This window comes from Zootoca vivipara, chromosome 12, assembly GCF_963506605.1.
Source record: "Zootoca vivipara chromosome 12, rZooViv1.1, whole genome shotgun sequence".
Lineage (NCBI taxonomy): Eukaryota > Metazoa > Chordata > Lepidosauria > Squamata > Lacertidae > Zootoca > Zootoca vivipara.
In genome coordinates, this window is record NC_083287.1 from 35,354,106 (window position 1) to 35,376,021 (window position 21,916).

The following is a 21,916-nucleotide window of genomic DNA, read 5'->3' on the forward strand; positions in this document are numbered from 1 at the left end:
GGATATTGCAGGAAGGCTATAAGATGGATATGTGCCAAAAAGTGTGCTGTAATTTATTGCAGTTAGGATTTCAAGGTGAACTTGAGTGTGCAGTAATCCTGGTTATGGAAACATAATATTTGTATCCATGCAATGACTGCTATAACCTTCTGAAAAACTTCAGCTGCATAAACCGACCGGTGCCCTTTGGTCAATGCTTGGTAAAAGCAGACATATCTAAATTAACAGGAAGCACAAATTTTAACTGAATTGTTAAGTTAATTAGCTACAGTACCAGAAACAATATGCTTTAGTTTGCAGGCTAGTATGCAGTCAAATCCCCAAAATGGTGCTATGTAAAAATTGTGAAATTAGCTTGTTTAAAAGTTCGGTTTTTCTGTTTTTCTCAAAAAACAAAACAAAAACCCATTTCGAGAACTGACATTGTACAACAGTATTTGGGGAAATACACCTTGGTGAACTTCAAGTTTATAGACTGAGTTAGGTTTACAGCATGAAATACCTTTACATGAAATGATTGGATTACATCTAAGCAGAAGACCTCTGAAAACAAAAAGGGGAAAATCACTTGTTATCAAGTGAAGGCACAGAATATACTCAATACAGGACACTTAGCATAGGAGCCAACTGAGGTCCCCTCACCCCCCACTCAATAAAGTATCTGAGGGGGGGGAATATGATGGGCATTGCCATTCAAACAGTGGGTGTGCACTGTGTCTTGTGATCGGTTATGCGGGTCGGGGCTTATCTACCCCCCACAATATTTTATTCAGGTTCACACCCCTGCCACTTAACTTGGGGATCTGATTCTCACAGATGGCGAGCAACCACAGCCTAAAGGGATTCTATAAGTAGAGTAAACCCACATACATTCAGTGCTCAGAACTGAGACAATGAGACAGTTATGAGAATAATATTGTGTGAATGCAACCAAACATTGTTTACATTTACCATCTTTTCTTGGTGGGATCTGTTTATTTCCTATTGCCAAAATTAAGCAATATGTTCTATGTAAATGGAACTATTTACAGAGGTTTCCAGATTGTTTAGGATGTATTGAATTCATAATTTCCTAGTCAATCTGGAGACACAAAGTGTTGTTTTTCCTGTATTTTTGTTGGAAGCCGCCCAGAGTGACTGGGGCAACCCAGTCAGATGGGTGGGGTGTTAGAATTATTATTATTATTATTATTATTATTATTATTATTATTATTATGTTTGAAGCTAATAACATATTAGTGGCAGTATCACATCAGTCCTGCACTGAAAAACCTTTATGTTCTGTACATCTGGAAACTGCAGAACTATAAAAACATTTGGATGTGGATTTAATAGTTTATTTGAAGTGCAATTTTGCAGAGTAAAATCACCTTAAAATGTTTTCTTCCTTAAACTATAACCCATGGCTACTACATGGCTCCTCTGCGGAAAATCAGAAATCATGATTGCAAGAAATTGTATTATTTTAATATTGGATGTACAAAATGGTAAAAAAAATACCTACAATATTTCCTTGTTTACTGTATGACAACATCCTCAGGTTTAACAACAGCATACATGAGAACCAAATATTTCTACTTAAAGAACAGCTGCAGAAAATCCAATTTCGATCAGCTAGAATTACAGGATGAGGCACATAATATACTTAGGCATTAAGAAGTTAAAATGCTAGAAAAGGTAACCGTATTAACCATTGAAAAAATAGTAGATCTTCTCACATAGTTCTTCTCCGTACTAATTCAGAAACATGTACCAAAGAGCTGCCTGGATATTTTGTAAGAAATAGTTTGATGTTTTTAAAAGGAAAAAAAATCAGGCTTAAACAGCAACTGCAAAAATATAATTGATGCAACTTGAAACCCTTTAATCTAAACACAGCTGAATGATTTTGTGTGATACTATATTTTAAAGCTTTATATAACATGAAAAATTGTTAGAGCACCTTTGTGGGGTTTTTTAATTGCAGAGGCCCCACCCCCAAAATAAAATTGTTATATTGCCGGAAAAGCACTTACAGTAAAAAGTGTACAGTAAAGAACCTTGCTCAGCTAAAACCTTGCTAATACACAATTTGAAAGGACTAGACACATAAACTCAAGTATATTTGAAGAAAGTTTTCACCACAAGCTATAATCACATCACAGCTTGGATCCAAAGATCCTATAGCACAAGCAGAAAGCAGAAAGGGTTCACACACCCCTATTGGCAGCTTCCCAAGGTCAGGTGCTCTGTAGAATCCCCTGACCATTGAGTCAGATTTCAGAATGTGTGAGACTAGACTGCAGGTGCTGGGTGGAGATATCCATTGTTTTTCTTTCCCTGAATTTCCTTTACTTGTGCTTTATTTATCATGATTTTACATTCTTTTACAATAAGGCACAAAGGTTGGGATCTAAAGATCTGCATAATGCACATGCAATCATTTGACTCCACCCCCCACCAGTTTTTGAGCAGAAAACCTTCTGTTTCAAAACTGGTTTTCTATATTACATAGAGAAAAATAAAAGCCCAAAGGTCCCATGGGTATATTAGTTGTGTGGTTCTTTGGATCCTGTCTACTGAGCAAACTGCTAAACAGTTGTGTAAACCAAAGTGAACCAAAATTTCATGTATCACAGATTGCTAACGTGCAGAGGGCAACCAAATTTCAATACACTTTTCTCTTTTTGATTGTATTTTGGCACATAGACATTTTTTCAAAATGAACAAAAACACCTCTTGTCCTTAAATTATCTGGACAGCTGAATTTTTGATCTGATCTTTTTGTGTAGAACATATTGCAGGTATCAAGTAGTGAATTCCTTTAAATAGGACAACTGCCTTCCAGGAGCTTAACAAAAAAATTATTGCAGCATTTAAGACTGAGCTCATTCCCATCTCCATTTACAATGAACATCCCACGTGGCATCAGTTTCAAGAAGATGCTTCTGAAAACCATTCAGGTTTTGTTTCTTTTTTGCAGCCATTGAAATGGTCTTAAGTTTCTAATTTATTATATGTACACAGATAAAAGGTAAAAGATAACAAATTCTCCTTATAAGATATTAACAGGCGGGAAATCTGATAGGCCTTTTATTATTTTTATTATTTTATACCCCGCCCATCTGGCTGGGTCTCCCCTGCCACTCTAGGTGGCTTCCAACAAATACCAAAATACATTAAAATATCACAATTAAAAACTTCCCTAAACAGGGCTGCTTTTAGGTGTTTTCTAAATGTCAGGTAGTTGTTCATCTCCCTGAACTTCGATGGAAGGGCGTTCCACAGGGCGGGCACCACTACCAAGAAGGCCCTCTGCCTGGTTCCTTGTAGCTTTGCTTCTCACAGTGCGGCAACCGCCAAAAGGCCCTCGGCGCTGGACCTCAGTGTCTGGGCTGAACAATGGGGGTGGAGACGCTCCTTCAGGTATATAGGATCAAGGCCGTTTAGGGCTTTAAAGGTCAGCACCAACACTTTGAATTGTGTTTTAAAGGAAGACACAGGCCAGGCTCCCATGGGATGTGTGTGGTTTTCTACAGCTCCCCTCCCAACAGCATTCCTGCATTCCCCTGAAAAGCTCTCCTAATGGCTAGGAGCCTTCCGCAGAAGAAAGGAACCCCCTCCAAGTACATGCAATGCTTTGAACATATGAAAAGGCTCCTAAAACTGATGAGTGGGGGTGGAGACAGTACCAAAAATTAATGCAGACTTGAAATAGTGAAGTCCGAAAAATATTAGCGTTACTAAATAATATGATCTATGTTGGTTTTGTGCACTGGTTATTTTTGTTCCATGATTTCACACTTGGACTCGTGCAACACGTTCTGGATTTTGGTTTGTTACTCTGAAAAAGCACCATGGTTAAAAAGGGCTTGTTTTTAATCGTCCTTTTCTACAAACACTTCGCCGTGAAGCACTTTTCTTCTTTGACGAAGCATGTGGAAGTACAGTTGTGGAAACACTATTAGGAAAGAAAAGAAAGAGCAAGGATGTGTAACTGTAGCAAACAGGACTGGGTGTTTTATGTCATCCAAACCCCCCACCATGGCTGCAGTAGGGTCACTATTGCCTTGCTGTTCACATTGGTCCGGAAGCAAGGCAAGGAGGGGCCAGGCAAATCAGAGCTGGTGTGGTGATCAGGCCCAAACTGAGCCTGATAGTAGTGGGGCTGGCTCAGTCTGTCCCCACACCTGGAATGCCCAGTTTCAGGGATCCAAAAGCAGCATTTCTTATAGGGACAGAACAGGGAATCACAGAGGCATTGTGGCATCGCTCCATGGGGTGGAGGTGGGTTGGGTGGAGGAACGGCTCCACCCCAGTCAAAGTTTGAATTTCAGCCATATCCTTTTTAAAGGATTCAAGACAGCTTACAAATAATCATACCATAATTTTTAAATGTATACATCAGCCAAGTTCTAAAGCAGCAGTCTTAAAACCTCCACCAGAGAATGGTGGAAACAATTTCTAAAAAGAGCAATCGTAAAAAGAACAGTTCTCAACGAAAATAAGCCGAAAGAACATGTAGCCCAAAGTCGTGTTTCATCCTGAGGAATTCATTGTTTGGAAATTTTGCTAAGCAGGGCACAAGATGAAGGCAAAAAGCACAAGATGGTTAGCGTGATCAAATTTGGAAGAATAGGGATGGCTTGGCTTTATTACATATTACTTTGTTATGGAAAGATGCAAGGTATGGTAGCTGAGTAATAAAAGAAGATAGGATAACCTTTTGAATGACACTTTTAAAAGACAAATGTTTCCACATGCATCTATTGATACCTACGTGGTATGTAGGACGCCATGACGATGAGAAGGAAATAGTAGTAGTCAAAAGAGACATTATACTTGTTGGGAAGCCTCACTGAAAACATCCCCGATCTCTTCACGTAAGGTAAGGCAGCATAAATGGTTAAAAGCTCACCGATGACTCCCGCGGGATATAAGATGATGAAAAAATTGTACCTGGAAGAAACAATATAACTAAACAAATCACACCAACAATTATCTTTCTGATATTCTGCTTTGGATTACAACACTTACCTGGGAGTAAGCTCCCCTAGATGCAATGGAACTTACCATGCATAGGCTTGCTGCCCACGTGTTCTGGTTGAGCAAAATGCTGTAAATTCCTCAAAAGCTCGGGTGAATGAGCCAGCCAATTGAATACACACCTCTGTCAACTGTGGGCAGCCATGGGTCTCCCTACTGTCTTCCTCAATTGTGTTGGCTGTCAGCAATCGCAAGGGACCAATGGAACAACTCCATTTTGGGATGGAGTTTTTAATCCCCATGAAGAATTCCTTGGTGGGGGGTTATTAATATATTGTTATTTCTACCTTTGCAATCAGGTTTACCTAAGCCTGCATTGGGAAAGATGGTCTGATTTGCCTAGTATTTCATTTCATTTGCAGATTCAGAACTTTTATTTATTGAACATGGACATGTTCAATCAAGATATTAATTTAAACTTTGGCCCTGAAGATCAGGCTTAAAATATTTACCCTGAAGATACTAAAAACACGCACATCATCAGCCAACGCACTTGTGTATACAACTGCTGCTGCTGTGTGGACAAAGGAGCACCATTAAAGTAGCAGCAAACAGTGGTGGGATTCAACTGATGTGCTTGTGCTCATGAAAGAACTTTTGATCAAGTAGATGCCAAATGGAAAAGGGGGCAAAGTGATTTTTGCCTATTCCCCCTGCAGTCTTCCAAGCCCCCAGCCACCTTCCACCCTGTTCTGGAGGGTCCTCCAAGTCTCTGGGGCTGGTTTTTGGAAGTCACTGAGGGATGCAAGGGGAAGGGTGAATTGGCAAAAGATCCTCTTGAGAAGGCACCCATTGGATCGAAAGCCCTTCCATGATCCCAAGAGAGCTAACTAGATTCTACCCTTGTACACTCATCTGGGTTGCTTTATAGTTAAAAGTACAACTGTGTTCAAAAAAAGTGAAAAATAATGAAGTCGGGAACCATCCTTTTGAAATATGTGAGTGTACTGTAGACATTGGGCAGAGCCCATGGTCAATTCCGAACTATAAAAAACACTGGTCTTGAAAGCCGCAACTGCTTTATTCAGAGCATTGGGGGGGGGGGAGTATTCACTGGTACAAAATACTGGAACCTCTTTTTTCCTGCTAGCCATGGAAACAATTTTGAGCACTTTTATCAATATATCTGCACCTCATTTTTTACACACACCCAAAAAAAGCACTGGCTTTAATAAACATGATATTATCTTTTGTATATTTGTCACCTTACATGCTGGACACTTCTTTAAAAAAGAAGAAGTTATAAATACTTTGACAGAGTTTTTTGCACAAGGTAAAAGCATACAAATGCAGCCATTCATAAAGAACCAGCCTCTTGAACACGAGCTGGAAAAGGCAAAGATGGTTTGCTCCCAGGGTCAGAAGGAAATGCACAATATGCATTCCATGATCAAAACTGGTGCAGCCAGGGAACCCGAACCCCTCGAAAGAACTCACGGCCCTCGAAAGAGCTCAACTTGAGTAAACTGTATGGGGTGCACAAGAGAACCAAACACATTAGCGGCATGCAAAAAGAAAGAGAGAGAACTCAATAATGCTGTCTAGGCACACCAGAAGCCAATTAATGAAAGGAGAGTTTTCATATAGCTAAGCTGCACATATTCTACTATGCACAAAGCAGCAAAGCTCCTCTGGCAGCAAACACAAGAGGATTAGAAAATCCCAAACTATTACGAAGAAGTACAGCATAATAGTTTGTCACATTTTTTTTAATGCACTGAAAGGCAGGGTGCTAAATGAGTTCCTTTGAATTCTGAAATCTCATTTAAGAGATAATACACAATGGAGTGGGGCGGTGGAATCAGAATATGGTTGTCTGGTTTGCTTTGCAGTGTTTTTGCAGCAGGCCGGGGGGGGGTGTGTGGAGATGCGAAAACTCAGTGATGGAACTCATCATGCTTTGTATGCAAAAAGTCCCAGGTTCAAGCCTTAGCATCTCCACTTTAAAAGTAGTAAGTGATGGGAAGGACCTGTACCGAGACACTGGGGAGTGACTGCTAGTCAAGAGTATATGATGCTGGACTAAAAGGAGAAATATACTGTCCTAACATGAGTTTCTTATGATTTGGCATACACATTGTGTAACATTAAACACGCCACGTATGTAACTGAATGCTCAGTTTAGAAAAGAACTCTAGATCAGTGAAATCTTATCCAGCAGTATTTTTTTTTAAAGGAAAAATATCTATCCTGAGAGAAAAGAGCTGCAGGTGTTGCAATTGCAGAAGCTTTTACCATGTATGTGAATATGACTGGGTCTCTAAACTACCACATGCTCACCACCAGAGTGGAGTTGACAGTGTCTGTTTCAGTTGACGCAAGCTGTTAAACAAAATGGCTACAGCACCAGCCATTGAAACTGCCAATAATATGCATTTACCAGGGAGAAGCCCACTGAACACACACACACACACACACACACACACAAACACACACACATGAACCTTACTTCCAGGTAAATATTTGGGTCAATGTTTACAATACAAGCACATTGACCAACAGCAGCAACATGGCAAAAGGCTAGAACAGCAGTTGCCAACGGGACACTTTCCATATGTTGTTGGATTCCAACTCTCCAGCTCGCATGACCAATGTATCAGGGAGGGAGTTGGCCCAACAATACTTGGAAGGCCACTGGTGTAGGAAGATTTCCGGTTAAGGTTGGAGCTGCCTTCCCCCAAACTTCATCCCTTGCATTTCTTTTACCTAGTCTACTTTTGCATCGAATTCCAGCAGAATTATATCCCCAAATAGACATAACAGAAAGACTCGCACAGGTGTTGCATTTTGCAAGCTTTTGCACTTTCACTTATAAAAGGCCTTGTTTATCTACAGGGAATCCCAAAATAGTATATTATCCAAGCAAAAGCAAACCACCTGTGAACAAACATTTTTTCTATCTTATTCAATATGCAATTTTCAAATGACACACAAGAACTCTCTAGAAATATTAATGGCATTAACACAGGACAGATTAATTTTTAAAAGACAGCAAACTCTGCATTAAAAAACAGATCCAGAAGTGCAAACACAACTTCTCAGCTTTAAAAACAAACCACACACTAAGCTCTCACAGCTGTTTATTTCCTTGCCAATTTAGCATGCATGAAAATTAGCATGCACAGAACAATGAGAAACTAAACTGCAAGGCATTCTCCACCTGGCCCATTTTATGAAGTATGGCATGTGGTTGAGCATATTGAATGTGTAGAAGGAATATCGAGTAATCTCTGTCACAGTCCATACGACCAGAAAAAGAATAACGCTGTCCTCATTCTGGATCTGTAGAAGTATAAAGAACCAACATTTTCTGCATCCTTAAATTGGAAAGAAAGCCTGCAACAGAATGGCAAGGCAGTACACCCAAATCCATGTTTCTTAAGAAGAATGCATGTTATGCTAAATATCCCACAACAAACTGATAGATGGCCTATGGAACAGAGCAATAACTAAATACAGGAAATTCACATATGCACATGGTGCAATTTGTGAAAACTTGCAGTCCCCCCCCCCAAGCAGCCTTTTAAGTTACCTTTCCAAATAATTCTTCTTCGGCCTGATTGCTCTGGGAGCACCCTCTACATGTCTACTCAGAATCCAGCAGGGCTTACTCCTAGGTAAGCTGAAGCCCTAGGAGCTAATGGATGCAATATTGACACAATTTAAATCAAATGTTGCTGAACTACATTTCTGATAACTCCGAACCATTGGCCATGCTGGCTGGGACAGATGGGAGATGGAATCTGACAACATCTGAAGGGGCACAGGTTCCCAACCTTGATTTAAATCACTGACAAAACACATCTGTTTTCAACCCAGCTACTATTTTGCTTGCAGAGCCTTTTTGACCTTCGTGCCTCTTCTAGTATAGGAAAACTTCTAAAGTATAGTCTCTTCTTTACAGTGCTTGATCTAAGAGTTGGGGGGGGGGACCCTTGGGCGACCCTAACCTGAAAGGGGCTGGACATACAAAGTGAGAACTCTCTTAGGCTGCACCCAACCTGCTAGTTCTGTTAGCAATCCAGTTACAGTTAAGCATTTGAGCTTAAGCTCATATGTAGCCATATCCCACAACTCTCTGCACCAGAAAATTAATGGCTTAGCATACAGCATGTAGACCAATATCCTAGCACAATACAAAACATGGCAAAGATGCAGAAATGCAGCTACACTTCTTTTTTTTTATTTTTTATTTTTTTTAAACATACTTTTTATTAATTTTACAGAATACAAAAAAACAAAAAAACAAAAAAAAAACGGTACATACATAAACACCTTTTCCACCTCCTTCCTACCCACCCACATGGGTCCTCCCCTGCCACAGAAGTATCCCATGTATGTGAACAGTCAGAGATGTTCCATTTTATGCTTGGATTTCTGTCCTCCTCCCCCTCCCCTGACCCCAAAGCCCCCCCCCTGCCACCAGGGAGCTCCAGCAAACCAGGGCAGTACGCAGGAGGCCATCCATCCAACCATCTATTATCATACCAAAAAAAAAAGAGAAAAATAGAAATAGGGAAAAAGAAAAAAAAAAGAAAGGGCAAAAAAAGAGAAAAAAAACAATACAAAACAGAAAATTTTTTCTTACATTCATGATTTTAAAACCATATTTTGTGGGCTTCCCCTCCCCCCCCCTTCCCCGGTTTTCATCCCTTTTTTATCATCTGCAACAGTTTCTTACTTTATAGAAATACACCTTTGTATCTTATACAACTTCAAATCACTGAAAAATCAAACTCCCATTTTATCTTCCCGTGCCTAATTTTTTCTCCCTCTATAAGCCTCCATATTTTCACACTTTCCAAAATCCATTCACTTTTAAAACTATAACTATTCTCAATTTAACCTTACATCCCCGATTACCGGCTCCACCCCCCCAATCCAGCAAATTCCATAATCAGCAGACCAGTTATAAACCTGTTAATCCATCCATGTAATCACAACATCACTTTCCCTTCACCCCACCCCCTGTTTACAGTCTTTTGCCATCCAGGCCACCATACAGGGCCCCTGAATTTCTTCTCTTCTCTGCATATTTTTTCCTTCTTCCCTGTGGGCGTTCTGGAGTTCCAATAATACCAATCGTGCCCCCCTCAAAAGCGGGGCACTCCATCCAACTTTTTGTAGAGTAAAGTCATCATTTTTTTCGTGGTGTGCTTCATTTTGTGTTGAATCATCACAGTCCTCATCTTCATCTTTTCCTTCCAAATCACAGTCATCATCATTGTCATTCTCACATTCATCTTTTTCAGTGTCAAAAGCTTCATCTCCTAAAAAATCATATTCTGCCATCACCATCTGAAATTTTTCCTGTAACTCTTGCCGTCGTGTCTCCTCTTGACATAGCTCTATTCTTGTTTCCCACATTAAGGTCAAAACAGACCGCTGGAACTCAGGGGAACACTTTTTTGTTGACATAATTCAATCCTGCCAAGGTCAAAACTTGTCACGTGGGGTGGAATATGATCACAGTTTATTTTCTCGACTCCATTTTAACAAGCTGGCTGCATTCTTCAAGTCTTATTAACAATAAAGTTCGAACTCACATTTCACAAACATTTAAACCAGAAAAGAAATTCCACAAAGTCCAGAAATACAAAATGAAATAAAAATTGACTCATAAATCCTGATCAACTCACTGGGTTGCCTGGGCTGCCGGCTCCCGAGGAAAAGAAAGATTTTTCTCAGTCTTTACCTCTTGCTGCAGGGCAGTCATAAACCACAGTCTCTCTCCCCTTCTCACCCTGCATCAAAGGGGAGATTCTCTTTGATGCCTTTGAGGGATCCTTTGAATTGCAAATCTTCTGTTTATGGCTTCGGGTTTCTATTTACTGTCTCTTTTGTTGCCGTGGGGGGGGGTGGCTTCCTCTTTTCTCCCCTCTCTCCCAAATCCAAATTGTTTTATAATCCAAATCGTGAGGTTACTTACAATCTTTTCCAATCGTTTTATTTTCGGAAGAATCCAGCGCTCTCCGCCTTCGGCTTGAAGCTTCTCCCTGCTAGAATAACGTTGCCGCTCAAAATGGCCCCCGCGACTTCTACCCTCCTCGCTCCGGAGCTCTTATTAGAGCTAACCGAAGAGTTGGGGAGTCCGGATTTGGGCTGTGCCGAGCAAATTGCCCCCGGGACGCCCTTCCCGGGGTTCTAAGGGGCGCAGCGTCGCTCTCGCTGCCCTCCCCACTCCTAGCAGGGACGGGCCGTCTCGGAGACGAGACGAGACCCCGCCGATCGGCGCTGGCGCTGAACCCGGAAGCCCAATGCAGATACACTTCTTTCTACAATCCCAATGTCATCAGCTTATTTTGGATAGACTGGCTGGTTTCCCTCCTGCAAGAGGAAAAATGCAGATCCCTATGAGCAAAAAAGTAGTTTTTGTGCCCTGCCCAACAAGAGACCCCTGCGTTTCGATTAGTGCTAGATGCAGAACGGAATTGCTGTCTTTTATGTTTCATGTCTTTTATGTTGCAGTGAGAGATTTTACTTTCTTGGGCTCCTTGATCACTGCAGATGGTGACAGCAGTCACGAAATTAAAAGACGCCTGCTTCTTGGGAGAAAAGCAATGACAAACCTAGACAGCATCTTAAAAAGCAGAGACATCACCTTGCCGACAAAGGTCCGTATAGTTAAATCTATGGTTTTCCCAGTAGTGATGTATGGAAGTGAGAGCTGGACCATCAAGAAGGCTGATCGCCAAAGAATTGATGCTTTTGAATTATGGTGCTGGAGGAGACTCTTGAGAGTCCCATGGACTGCAAGGAGATCAAACCTATCCATTCTGAAGGAAATCAGCCCTGAGTGCTCACTGGAAGGACAGATCGTGAAGCTGAGGCTCCAATACTTTGGCCACCTCATGAGAAGAGAAGACTCCCTGGAAAAGACCCTGATGCTGGGAAAGATTGAGGGCACTAGGAGAAGGGGACGACAGAGGACGAGATGGTTGGACAGTGTTCTTGAAGCTACGAACATGAGTTTGACAAAACTGCGGGAGGCAGTGCAAGACAGGAGTTCCTGGCGTGCTATGGTCCATGGAGTCACGAAGAGTCGGACACGACTAAACGACTAAACAACAACAACAACAACATGTTGCTCTTGGTAGGGTCAAAAATCCATTTTTACACCTAGCATAATCTAAGTTATTTGCGTTTGAATAACACCTTCCCTCCTTTATTTTAATTATCAGTTGCAGACTGGGACTTATTCATCATACCTAGCAACATTATCATTATTTATCTCTCCTTGTTTTCTTTCTTTCTTTTATGTTAGACCTTATTTGTGGTTTATTTTTGCTTTAAAATCCAGCCTCTTAAGAGCTTAGATCAGGAGTGCGGAAGTAGATTCTGATGCTGTCCATACCTCGAACTTGGCCACCCTCCACAGACCACTCTGACGGGTGGGCTGGGTTGTCCACCTGCCAATCACCTGATGTCATATGACACCAGGTGATTCAAAATTCAAGATGGCTGCAAAGAGCTGAAAAGGGGGATTCTTTGTTTGCATCCCCTGCTGGAGTGCAAGTCACATCTACAAAGGAGAATCCTTTGCATCCCTGGGTTGAGTTCAAATAGGATGTGAGACCGAGGAAGGGTTGGCATGGTTGGCCCCAAATGGCCTGATGGACCAACCTCTGAGTTCCAGCAGACCTTATTCGGTCTGTGGCCTAGAGGTTCCCCACCATGGGTTTAAATCAGGCATCCCCAAAGTTCGGCCCTCCAGATGTTTTGGACTACAATTCCCATCTTCCCCAACCACTGGTCCTGTTAGCTAGGGATCATGGGAGTTGTGGGCCAAAACATCTGGAGGGCCGAAGTTTGGGGATGCCTGGTTTAAATTATCTCAAAGGCTGCTTTTCAGTTGTGCTAGTAAATGTATTACATGACTGTTACTTAGGAGAGAATTCCTACTAGGCAGGGCCTCTTCCCAAACTTGCTGATATATGCCAATGACTGCATGAATCTAGCCCCTCCTTCTCCTCAAATGGTGACATGGCATTTTAGGGGGAAAAAATGGAAAACATTTGTACCAAGGCATAAAAATAAAGAAAAATGAGTTTGAATGTTAAACCTGTTCTATCATTTAAAAACAAGCTGTTGTGGTTTTGAGCAAACTGCACACAGTTTGGGATATCAATTTTTTAAAATACCGTAATAATCAGCCCAAGAGTTCTCACCTGCAAGCATGTTTAAAACAAACATAAAAAAGAATGAAGAAATTATGCCGTTCATGACTATAAGCAGATAATCAAAACTGCCACCTGCTGGTGATACAGTTTAATGGCTGGGCCCTTTTCAGCAAATGAATATAGAAATGAAATTTTAAAAAAAGCTAGGGTTAATTTTGGTTGTAACCATTAAGATATTCAAAACAAAATTGAATTGTGGAGCAACTATCGCAGCCTGAAATTATGAACTATTGTAAAGCACATTCTACACTCCGTGAAAGATAGGGCAGCCAAAACACCACACTTTCCAGGGCAACCCTAAGCAGAAGTTAAGTTTGGTGAGTGCGATTTGCCTTCCTAGTAGGAATGCTTAGGATTCCTGCACAAATGTCCAATGGAAGCACATCCTAAACATTTTCCCCAATGGAAATCAGTATGAAGTTGGTTAGCAGTACTTAACATCAAGCACTAGGGTTTCACATAAAATCACTCTGGTCCAATTTAACTTTGTAATATTCACTTCACCAGCCTCAGCTAATTTTCCCTGAGAGCTTATAAATGGTAGGAGACTTTCCTTATACCTATTATAAGCACTTACTGCACATACCTAAGAACAATGACATTAATGCTAACTAGGAAAACACCTGCACGAAAGATTAATTCACATGCATTTAGCTTAAGGCTTACTTTCACTTAGTCCATTCAACATGTGCTAATTTTAAGTCCTCTCTGAAACAGGAACAGCCCAACAGCTTGGTGAATAGGTTGCCAAAGAGATGTGTCAGCCTTTGATCTTGTTTCATAGAGAGAGCAAACTAGGCAGGAGGCCAACCTGGCTCAGATATCCATCTCCAATGGCCTTTAAGTCCCCATCTCCCAAGCGTAAGGCAGACACAAATGAGGAACTTTTAAGTTCTGTGCTGTTACAAGTCAGCCTCAGCCCTCTGGTGAAGACACATCTCTGCTGACTTTTAGAAGACTGCAAATTGTTACAAAAAACACGCAGAGTTGAAGAGGCAAACAGTTTCATGACACTTACCTGCTTTACACTATGTGTAATAAACCACACCATGAAGATTCTGGAACTCACTTGGACCCCAGTCACAAGCATAGAAGTGTGCACTACTCCTTAAAAAGAGGAAACAGGTCACCTTTGTCTCACAGGGCAGGATTCTGTTTAGTTAACTGAGAAACTGAAACAATGACTCACCAACTGCACAGTGGATTATCTGTAAATTTAAAGAGAGAGAGATGGGGAGGATGAACAATTGAGTATTTCAAAAGCAAAACCGTAACTGGTCTATTAGCATCCTAGTCATGTGAGAAATAAAACACAGGAATGGAACTTCTAGGCTGGGATAGACTTTAACATGGAAAATACAAACTATAGAAGACCCACAGCAATAATGGAGGAATGAGCGTCAGGAGATGACTCTACTGGCAGGTGGACACATGACAGCATGGAGAATATCACCACCCTGTTGCAAAACTAGGCACATCATAAACAGCAAAACAATAAAAAAAATTTTTTTAAAAAATAAGTTGCACATGTAGGGGCAGGAGAGGTAAAACATCTGTCAACTGTTTCAACCACTCCACTGGAAAGCATAAGGCTTGGAATACAATGAGCACCTAAGTGCTAATAGTATAACCCACTTAGAGGTTTCCTTATGATTAAGCAGCATATGCACTCTGTTAAATAAATAAGCATAAAAATAAAATAAAGATACTAGAATTTTTAGCTGCACTTTTTGGGTTGTACAATGTTCTGCTATTTATCTCAATATATTTGTATGACCGCGAACTGGCTGCTGTTAAGTGTACAGTCATGCATCCCTTGACCAGCCATTGCACTAGAACCCAGAAGCCAAATAGCTCACTACATTTGCAATGTTAAAGGGCCTTGTAACTCAATTTCAAATTTTGATTGCTGCCTTAAGTTGCTTAAATTGGGTTGTATATGCAACACAAGTCATATTCTCAATAGAGCCACTGAAATTAATGGTCTGGAGGTTAGGCCTGGAAACAAACTTGCAACCAGTGCAGTTGTTTTAAAGCAGGGGTTATGTGAGATCTAAATGGATCCCCAGCCAGTAATCTGGCTGCTGCATTTTGGACCAGTTGAAATTTCTGGGTCTTCTTCAAGGGCAGCCCCATGCAGAGGATATTACAACAATCCAATTGTAATAATCCAAGTTACCAGAGCAGAGAGTACAGTGGCCAAATCTTCTCTTTCCAACAGGGGCCACATCTGGTAAACCAGCCAGAGCTGGGAAAAAGAACCCCAGGTCACTAAGGCCACTTGAGCCTCTAGTGACAGTACTGAATCCAGGAGGACCTCCAAATTGCAGACCTGCTCTTCCCAAGGAAGTTCAACCCTGTCCAGGGCAGACCACCTTCCTACCTCCTGGCTATGAAAACTTCAGACATACAACACCTCTGTCTTTTCAGGATTCAGCTTCTGTTTGTTGGCCCACATCTAACCCATCACTGCCTCCAAGCTCCTGTCTAACACCTCACCTCTCACCTCTCCTGCTTCAGATGGAAAAGAGATAGAGCTGGATGTCATCTGCATATGGATGACACTTCACCTGAAATCACCTGATGACAGCTTGCAGGGACTTCATATAGATGTTAAATAGCATGGGGGACAAAATGGAACTCTGTGGGACTATTTCAGAATTTTATTTTGGTGTCCTATTTTGGCAATAGGATTTCCAAATGAGAAAGTGAGATTTTTTTTAAAAAAAATAAAATAAAATCTATTGTTTCAAAAACACAGGAGTGTGTCTCTGAAAATAATGGTACTGCTAAATAAACATTGTACATGGGAATGGCTGGTGGGCCACATCTGGGTCTATGAGGTTTCCTAAAAAATTGCCATCCTCCAAGCTCCAGGGAGGTTAGGAGGGCTGGAGCAAGTCTGAGATCAAAAGCATGCAAGCTGTATGACATTCATTGACTGTACTGTACAATGTTGCACATCTAAGGAAGAAAACTGGTTCTGGCCGGTGGGGCAGATTCTTATGTACACACACACACACACACATACACACTGAGAGAGAGACAGAGAGAGAGAGAGAGAGAGAGAGAGAGAGAGAGAGAGAGAGAGAGAGAGAGAGAGAGAGAGCCATGTTTGACAGGTGGGTGGCGTCGCTCACCTGCCAATCATTCATCACAATAATATAAGGTGGCTCCTTCTGTCCTGCACAGTTTGAAATCAATCAATGCAGGCAAAAAACTGTGAGCAGTGCTTTCCAACCAACGATCAGCTGATAGTAGACACTTTGGAAGTGCTGTAATTGGGCTTTGCAGGCAGTGCCAGTCAGCGGTACCTGCAAAGCCCCGCTTTAATTTCCCCACACCTGATGTCATATATAATGTCAGGAGAAGTGCAGGTGGGTGTAGCTACCCACCCCTATTGGAGAGAAATGCCATTGTGTGGTGCACTTTAATTCCCTCCCTCTCAGCTAGCATTGGGCCTGTAAAGCATATTCATGCTCAGGATCATACTATGGGACAGAATCACAGCATGGGGAGACAACTTCAACACCACCATGGGAACTCATAGAGCTGAAGTCACACACAAAGTGTAGGCAACAGATATAGAAAAACAGCAGGGGTTCCATGAATAACTGCCAGCAAACTATATGGAAAAGAGGGTGAGAAACTTAAAATTCAATTTCAAATCAGTGGGAAACTCAAAAGACTGGTGATTTACAAAAAGCCCAAGTTAAAGTGCCTTTCTTCCAAATTCTGCATAGTTTGCAAGCTATTTCACAAAGTGTTCATCATCACTCTAAATTATTTAGACATTTATTATGTTTAAATAATGTTTAGCAAATCTATGCTAGCTTTGTGTCAAGAATAAATCTGTACGACCTGGTTCACACTAGCTGGCAGCCAACCAACCACATTGAGTGCCATCAGAGCATGTTTTAATATCTTAAAACTGTAGGCTGTCTTGGATGTTGTGGCAGAAAAGTGGTGTCAGGGTGTGTGTATGAAATAAATGAATAATAAAGTTGCATAATGATCACAGATCAGAAAAAGGATCACCGCAACCGCAACCATACAAATCATACTCCGTGAGCTACAAATACAGCCTCCATGAGGAGACACCCATTGATACAAATGGCACCTCCATACAGGCCCAGAGTCAGCATGTCACACAGACTGGTAGCTGCCAGGACAGGGGCTGATCCCATCTCTATGTATGGAGCTTCTGACCTCAAACTCAGCAGTCAGAGACAGTTAATTTAGGCTGCCTAATTTATGATAACCATTTCCTCTGGCTGAAGGTATGGGAACTTCTGTTAGCTTGACAACAGACTAAACTTCTTTGGGTCCGTTAATGTTTCATTGAAAGTATTTTCCCAGACCACCACTGTCCCATTAGAAAAAAATGCATTGCTTAAAAACTTACCTCAAGCAAAGCAAAAGTCTGGAAAAATTTAAGTGTCTTTTGAATGTTTTTGTATAAGCCTTTGTGTGTTCCTTTTTCCATGTAAAACCGCACCATGGCAATAGCCAAAACCAGCCACCTAGAAAGAGGAGAAGCAGTATTCTTAATGGAATAATCAATTCATGCAGTTAACTTATTTCTTACCAGACTTCTACCAAGCAGTACTACTTTCCAGTCAGGCCTTTGAGACAGGAGTCTAGCACCCCATTCCAAAGCATGAGCAGAATGGCCTCCCAAACTTTTTGGCTTATCTCATTTTGAAGTAAATGACATAAAATATGTTGCCATCTAAACAGCAGCTCCCCTATAAGTCCACTGAGTTCAGAGCGTAAATTACCTCACTGCACCCTTGACACAATATCTAATCTACCTCGGCTGACATTTAATAGAACTGCTACAATTACAAAAGTTTCCTCACAGATATTTAGGCTCATCCGCATTGGATTGCACTACTGAATGAAAGGTGGGATGCAAATGTATATGTGTGTGTGTATATATTAGAAATTCCTTCCATAGCTGATATAAGACCCCTTAGGTGTTCAAAGGAATGTGTGAGAGCTCAGACTTATGTAGGGGGTTGTACTGGGTCTGCGCTGAACATCTATGTGCATACCAGCCCTGGCCACACCTCTCCTGACCTGTGCTTTGTTGAATATGGTTAGAACCCACCCTTGAATGGGGAACCCTGAATATGCAGAATTCCTGATCCCAATGAGGATTCTAAGCACCTTCAACCCAAAGCATTTTAAATCCCCCTTCAGACCTTCACATGCTAAAAGCAGAGCTAGAACATGTGTGGACATTGAGGGGTGAGGCTTGTGATTATAACTCCCCCGTGTTCATGTGGACAGAGCTACCGTATTTGCCACCATTAAAAAAAGAATTCATTCCACATGTAGGTTTCCTTGTGAAACATCTAGAAACCATGGTCTCAACCCCACTCCAAAGTCCAACCAACCAGGGCTTTTTACTCTAGTTCTGGAATACAAGATGTTGAGGCCAGGGTTTGCTCAAATTCCCATGGCCAATCCAACACAAAGAGCCACTCTTCCAATGCAACTTTCCTATGATAAGCGTGCAATAGGATTTCAAGATCCATCCTGCTAAGGCATCTGTACTTTATCAGGACTGTGGTGTGCATTCAGAAGGTCCATGATCAAAACAAAAAGCAAATACAAGACACCTTGTTCCACAATGATGAATGTCTATGGCACTTCTATACCAACTACCCTGGATTCTGTAGCTCCTGGCCCTGTAGTTCCTCTTCAGGCTGAAATTTCACATATACAGCCCTCTTGGTCTTGTGATCTGCATGTGGGAGGCGCTTCTGAAAATGCTGTTGCTTACTAGCTGACATAGCACAGAAGGACCAGCTCCTACAGACATTGAAGATATTCCAGGCGAAAAGCACCAGCATGTTCCCCTAGTACTCCTGGTTACAAAAGAATGAAAGAAGAGTCCCAACCAGAGACACATCCATCATTCTGGTCTCACAGTGGTCAATCGGATGCCTACAGGAAGCCAAGAAGCAGGACATGAGCGCAAGAGCCCTCCCCCACTTGTGACTCTTGCCAACTGGTTTTCAGGGGCATACTACCTTGGATACTGACGTTGGTCCTTAGCCATCATGACTAGTTGTCAGTGATAGCCTTATCATTCATGAATTTGTCTAATCCCTTTTAAAGCCACCTAAGCTGGTGGCCATCCCTACACCCTCGGTCAGTGAATTCCATAATTTAACTAGGTATTTTACTTCCGGATTGGATTACCCAATGGGAAAGTGAGAGAAAAACTATGTCTATTTTACCGGGGAGGGGGGTGCAACAGAATCCTTAGTGCAGCAGCCACGTCTAGGAAGAAGCTGCCCATAAAATAAGAGAGCTTTGCCGCCGCTCTGCTCTTTGATTTGAGTCCACGTCGAAAGCTCAAGGTGGCACAAGACTCTTCTGTTTTGGAGGGTGGCTGAAGGGTTGGCTTGTGGCGTAACCCGCAGTCTGTCCCCGCTCAGCTTCGGTTCCCGTCTGGCACCGGCGGGCAGGTGTTCTTCGCAGGACCCAGCAGCCTGCGCTCCTGCGGGAGTGGGAGGGGAGCGCGGCTCGCCAGGGGAAGCGAGCGGCCGCCAGTGGCCGAGCGGGGATGTGCCCTGCGCTGCAGCCGCCGTAAATTATGCCGAGGGAAGCAGTCTGCCCCATGCTGCTGCTGCCGCCGCCGCCCCAGTGCACCCCCGCCCGGCATTCCGGGCTCGGGCTATACTTAACCTCTGCGGCGGGTTAGAAGCATGACGTGCTCGCCTCGCTGGAAGGCTGCACCGTATTAGGAAATGCAGGCAAGCCAGGGCTTAGCCCCCCGCCGCCGCCGCCGCCCTTCTGTGCCGCCCGCCGCCCGCCTTGTCCGAGGGCACCCCGGCTGCCCATCTCTCCTCCCCGGGCGAGCAGAGAGCGGCCGGCTACAGAGCCCCAGCCCCGCTGCTCGGCCAGCTTCGCCAGGCGCGCGCTCTCCCTCACTCACCCCGCCGTCATGGTGATGTTGTAGAAGATGAGCCAGGCGGTGGTTACGGAGCCGCGGCGCCGAGGGGCGGCCGCCTTGCCGCTCTCCTTCTCCTCCAGCGAACCGTTGCCGGCTCCGCCGTCCTCTTCGCTGGACGCCATGCTTTCCCTCCCCGCAGGCCAGGCGGAGACAGACGGACACACGTGGGGGGCGGCCGGAGGAGGCGGAGGCGAGGCGGAGTCAGGCGCGCAGGCAGGCAGGCAGCTGGCTCTGGCGCTCGCCCCATCCGTCTTCGCTGAGCCCGTCGGCAGCTGCTGCTTGGACAGCTGCTCCGAGGCTTCGCCCGGCCCCCTCCCGGCCGCGCAGGGGCTCCGGAGGATACCAGAGATCTGGCCGCCTCTGTGAGCCAAGGTGACGAGACTCGCCTCACAAGCTGGGACTCGTCCTCACCCTCCCCGCGCCACGTTGCTCTTTCACTCTAACAGGTGTACCTCTTGGACCATCCTCCTTGACAACGACAAGTGTGGTGGAAATATACATTTATTTTACTTTTAATTATTTTTTAAAATAAAACATATTGTTGCACGTTCCTCCTTGCAATGAGGAACAGCAGAGACTGTGTTGTCTTTAGGATATATGGTTTATTTACACATGTAGCTACAGTATACAACTTGCGATGGTTCACAGCATTAACATCCCAGAAGGTCTTGCTTCTCCCATAGTCACAGCTTTGGATTGAAGCAGAAATCAGGCATGGGCTCTCACTCTCTGGTTTCTGCCTGTCTGTAGCCCAGCTTTCTCACCGATTTCAACTCTGGCTTTTGTCCTTCTCACTACCAGCCACCCATTGACCGTCCAGTATAAAGCAACATCCTTTCTTATATGTACTAAGGACCACTACTTAGGGTGATTAACTCACCAAGAAACTTGCCTGGCTCCTTCAACAATGGAATCTCCCAAATGCACAATATTTATAAATTACTAACCCATATGAAATATCAAGGTTTCTCACATGCATATTGTTGGCCACTGTGAGAATGCAACATATAGGACGGGCCTTTGGTCGGACCAGCAGGACCCTTCTTTTGTTCCTAATGCAACGGTTGCCAAACCATTTCCGCCCATGGGCCTCTTGAAAATCGCTTGGTTCTTCTGCAATCGTAATGTGCTGGGCTAGGTGCTGTATGATTTTTAACTGTATTTTTATTGCTTCTTCTATTTCTTAAACGTTATTGTCTTAGGTTTAGATTCCATAGAATTCAACTGTAATACAATAAAATGCAATATGAGAAATAAAAAAGGAATACAAATACAATTATAAATTAATATAATATCAGCATGCTGCAGCCAACCTAAATTAAGATAAGGGACCACAGCTGGGGAATATATGTGCACCCAGAGAGACTGAACATGTGTCAAATATTCTTTTTTAATGTACAGAGCAATCCTAATATAAAACAGAATCATGAATTTTTGTTTCTGGCTCATCCTAAAGTTCCCTTCCTATAGTATTTCCAGGAGTGAACATTCGGACATCCTAGCTGAAAAATGAAATTGGCACACTTCAGTCTCATTGAACATGTGTTTCTGCCCTTAGGTTTCTGCCCAATAAGAAGGGCAGGTAGCAAATCATTCAGCACACACCTTAATTATGAGAGTATAGGATCCCTAACTACCCCAAAGCCTGAAGAGTGAGTGTGACAATTTGCTACAGTACTCACTGCTAAAGTAAAGAGAAAGAGGGAGAAGAAGAATATACCTGTTCTGTCCTGAGAAAGCT

The 21,916-nt window shown here is 42.8% G+C and overlaps 1 protein-coding gene across 3 annotated transcripts; it reads right to left on the reverse strand.

The window, feature by feature from the left end:
- Window positions 1–1,445: 1,445 nt before the first annotated feature.
- HACD1 (3-hydroxyacyl-CoA dehydratase 1) lies at window positions 1,446–20,314 on the reverse strand. Of its 3 annotated transcripts, none has more exons than XM_035129587.2 (7): window positions 20,158–20,314; window positions 17,611–17,728; window positions 14,395–14,413; window positions 14,224–14,306; window positions 8,186–8,307; window positions 4,760–4,938; window positions 1,446–3,940 (listed from the first exon to the last, which is right to left on the reverse strand). In XM_035129587.2, exons 1-7 carry the CDS (start codon window positions 20,295–20,297, stop codon window positions 3,858–3,860), a joined length of 744 nt encoding a protein of 247 aa, XP_034985478.1. In that variant the 5' UTR covers window positions 20,298–20,314; the 3' UTR covers window positions 1,446–3,857. The 3 variants fall into 3 exon arrangements, with proteins under 3 accessions (XP_034985478.1, XP_034985477.1, XP_034985476.1); XM_035129586.2 differs by having other exon boundaries at window positions 14,224–14,309; XM_035129585.2 differs by having other exon boundaries at window positions 14,224–14,312.
- Window positions 20,315–21,916: the final 1,602 nt, after the last annotated feature.

Bases quoted from the DNA above. Each gene is read 5' to 3' on its own strand.
- HACD1 (XM_035129585.2), bottom strand. From the start codon at position 20,297: ATGGCGTCCAGCGAAGAGGACGGCGGAGCCGGCAACGGTTCGCTGGAG. The intron at 8,308-14,223 runs GTAAGTGTCATG...ATACTTCTACAG, and splicing joins TTACACATAGTGTAAAGCAG to ATCCAGAATGAGGACAGCGT. The intron at 4,939-8,185 runs GTGGAGAATGCC...TGTTTCTTCCAG, and splicing joins TACTTCATAAAATGGGCCAG to GTACAATTTTTTCATCATCT.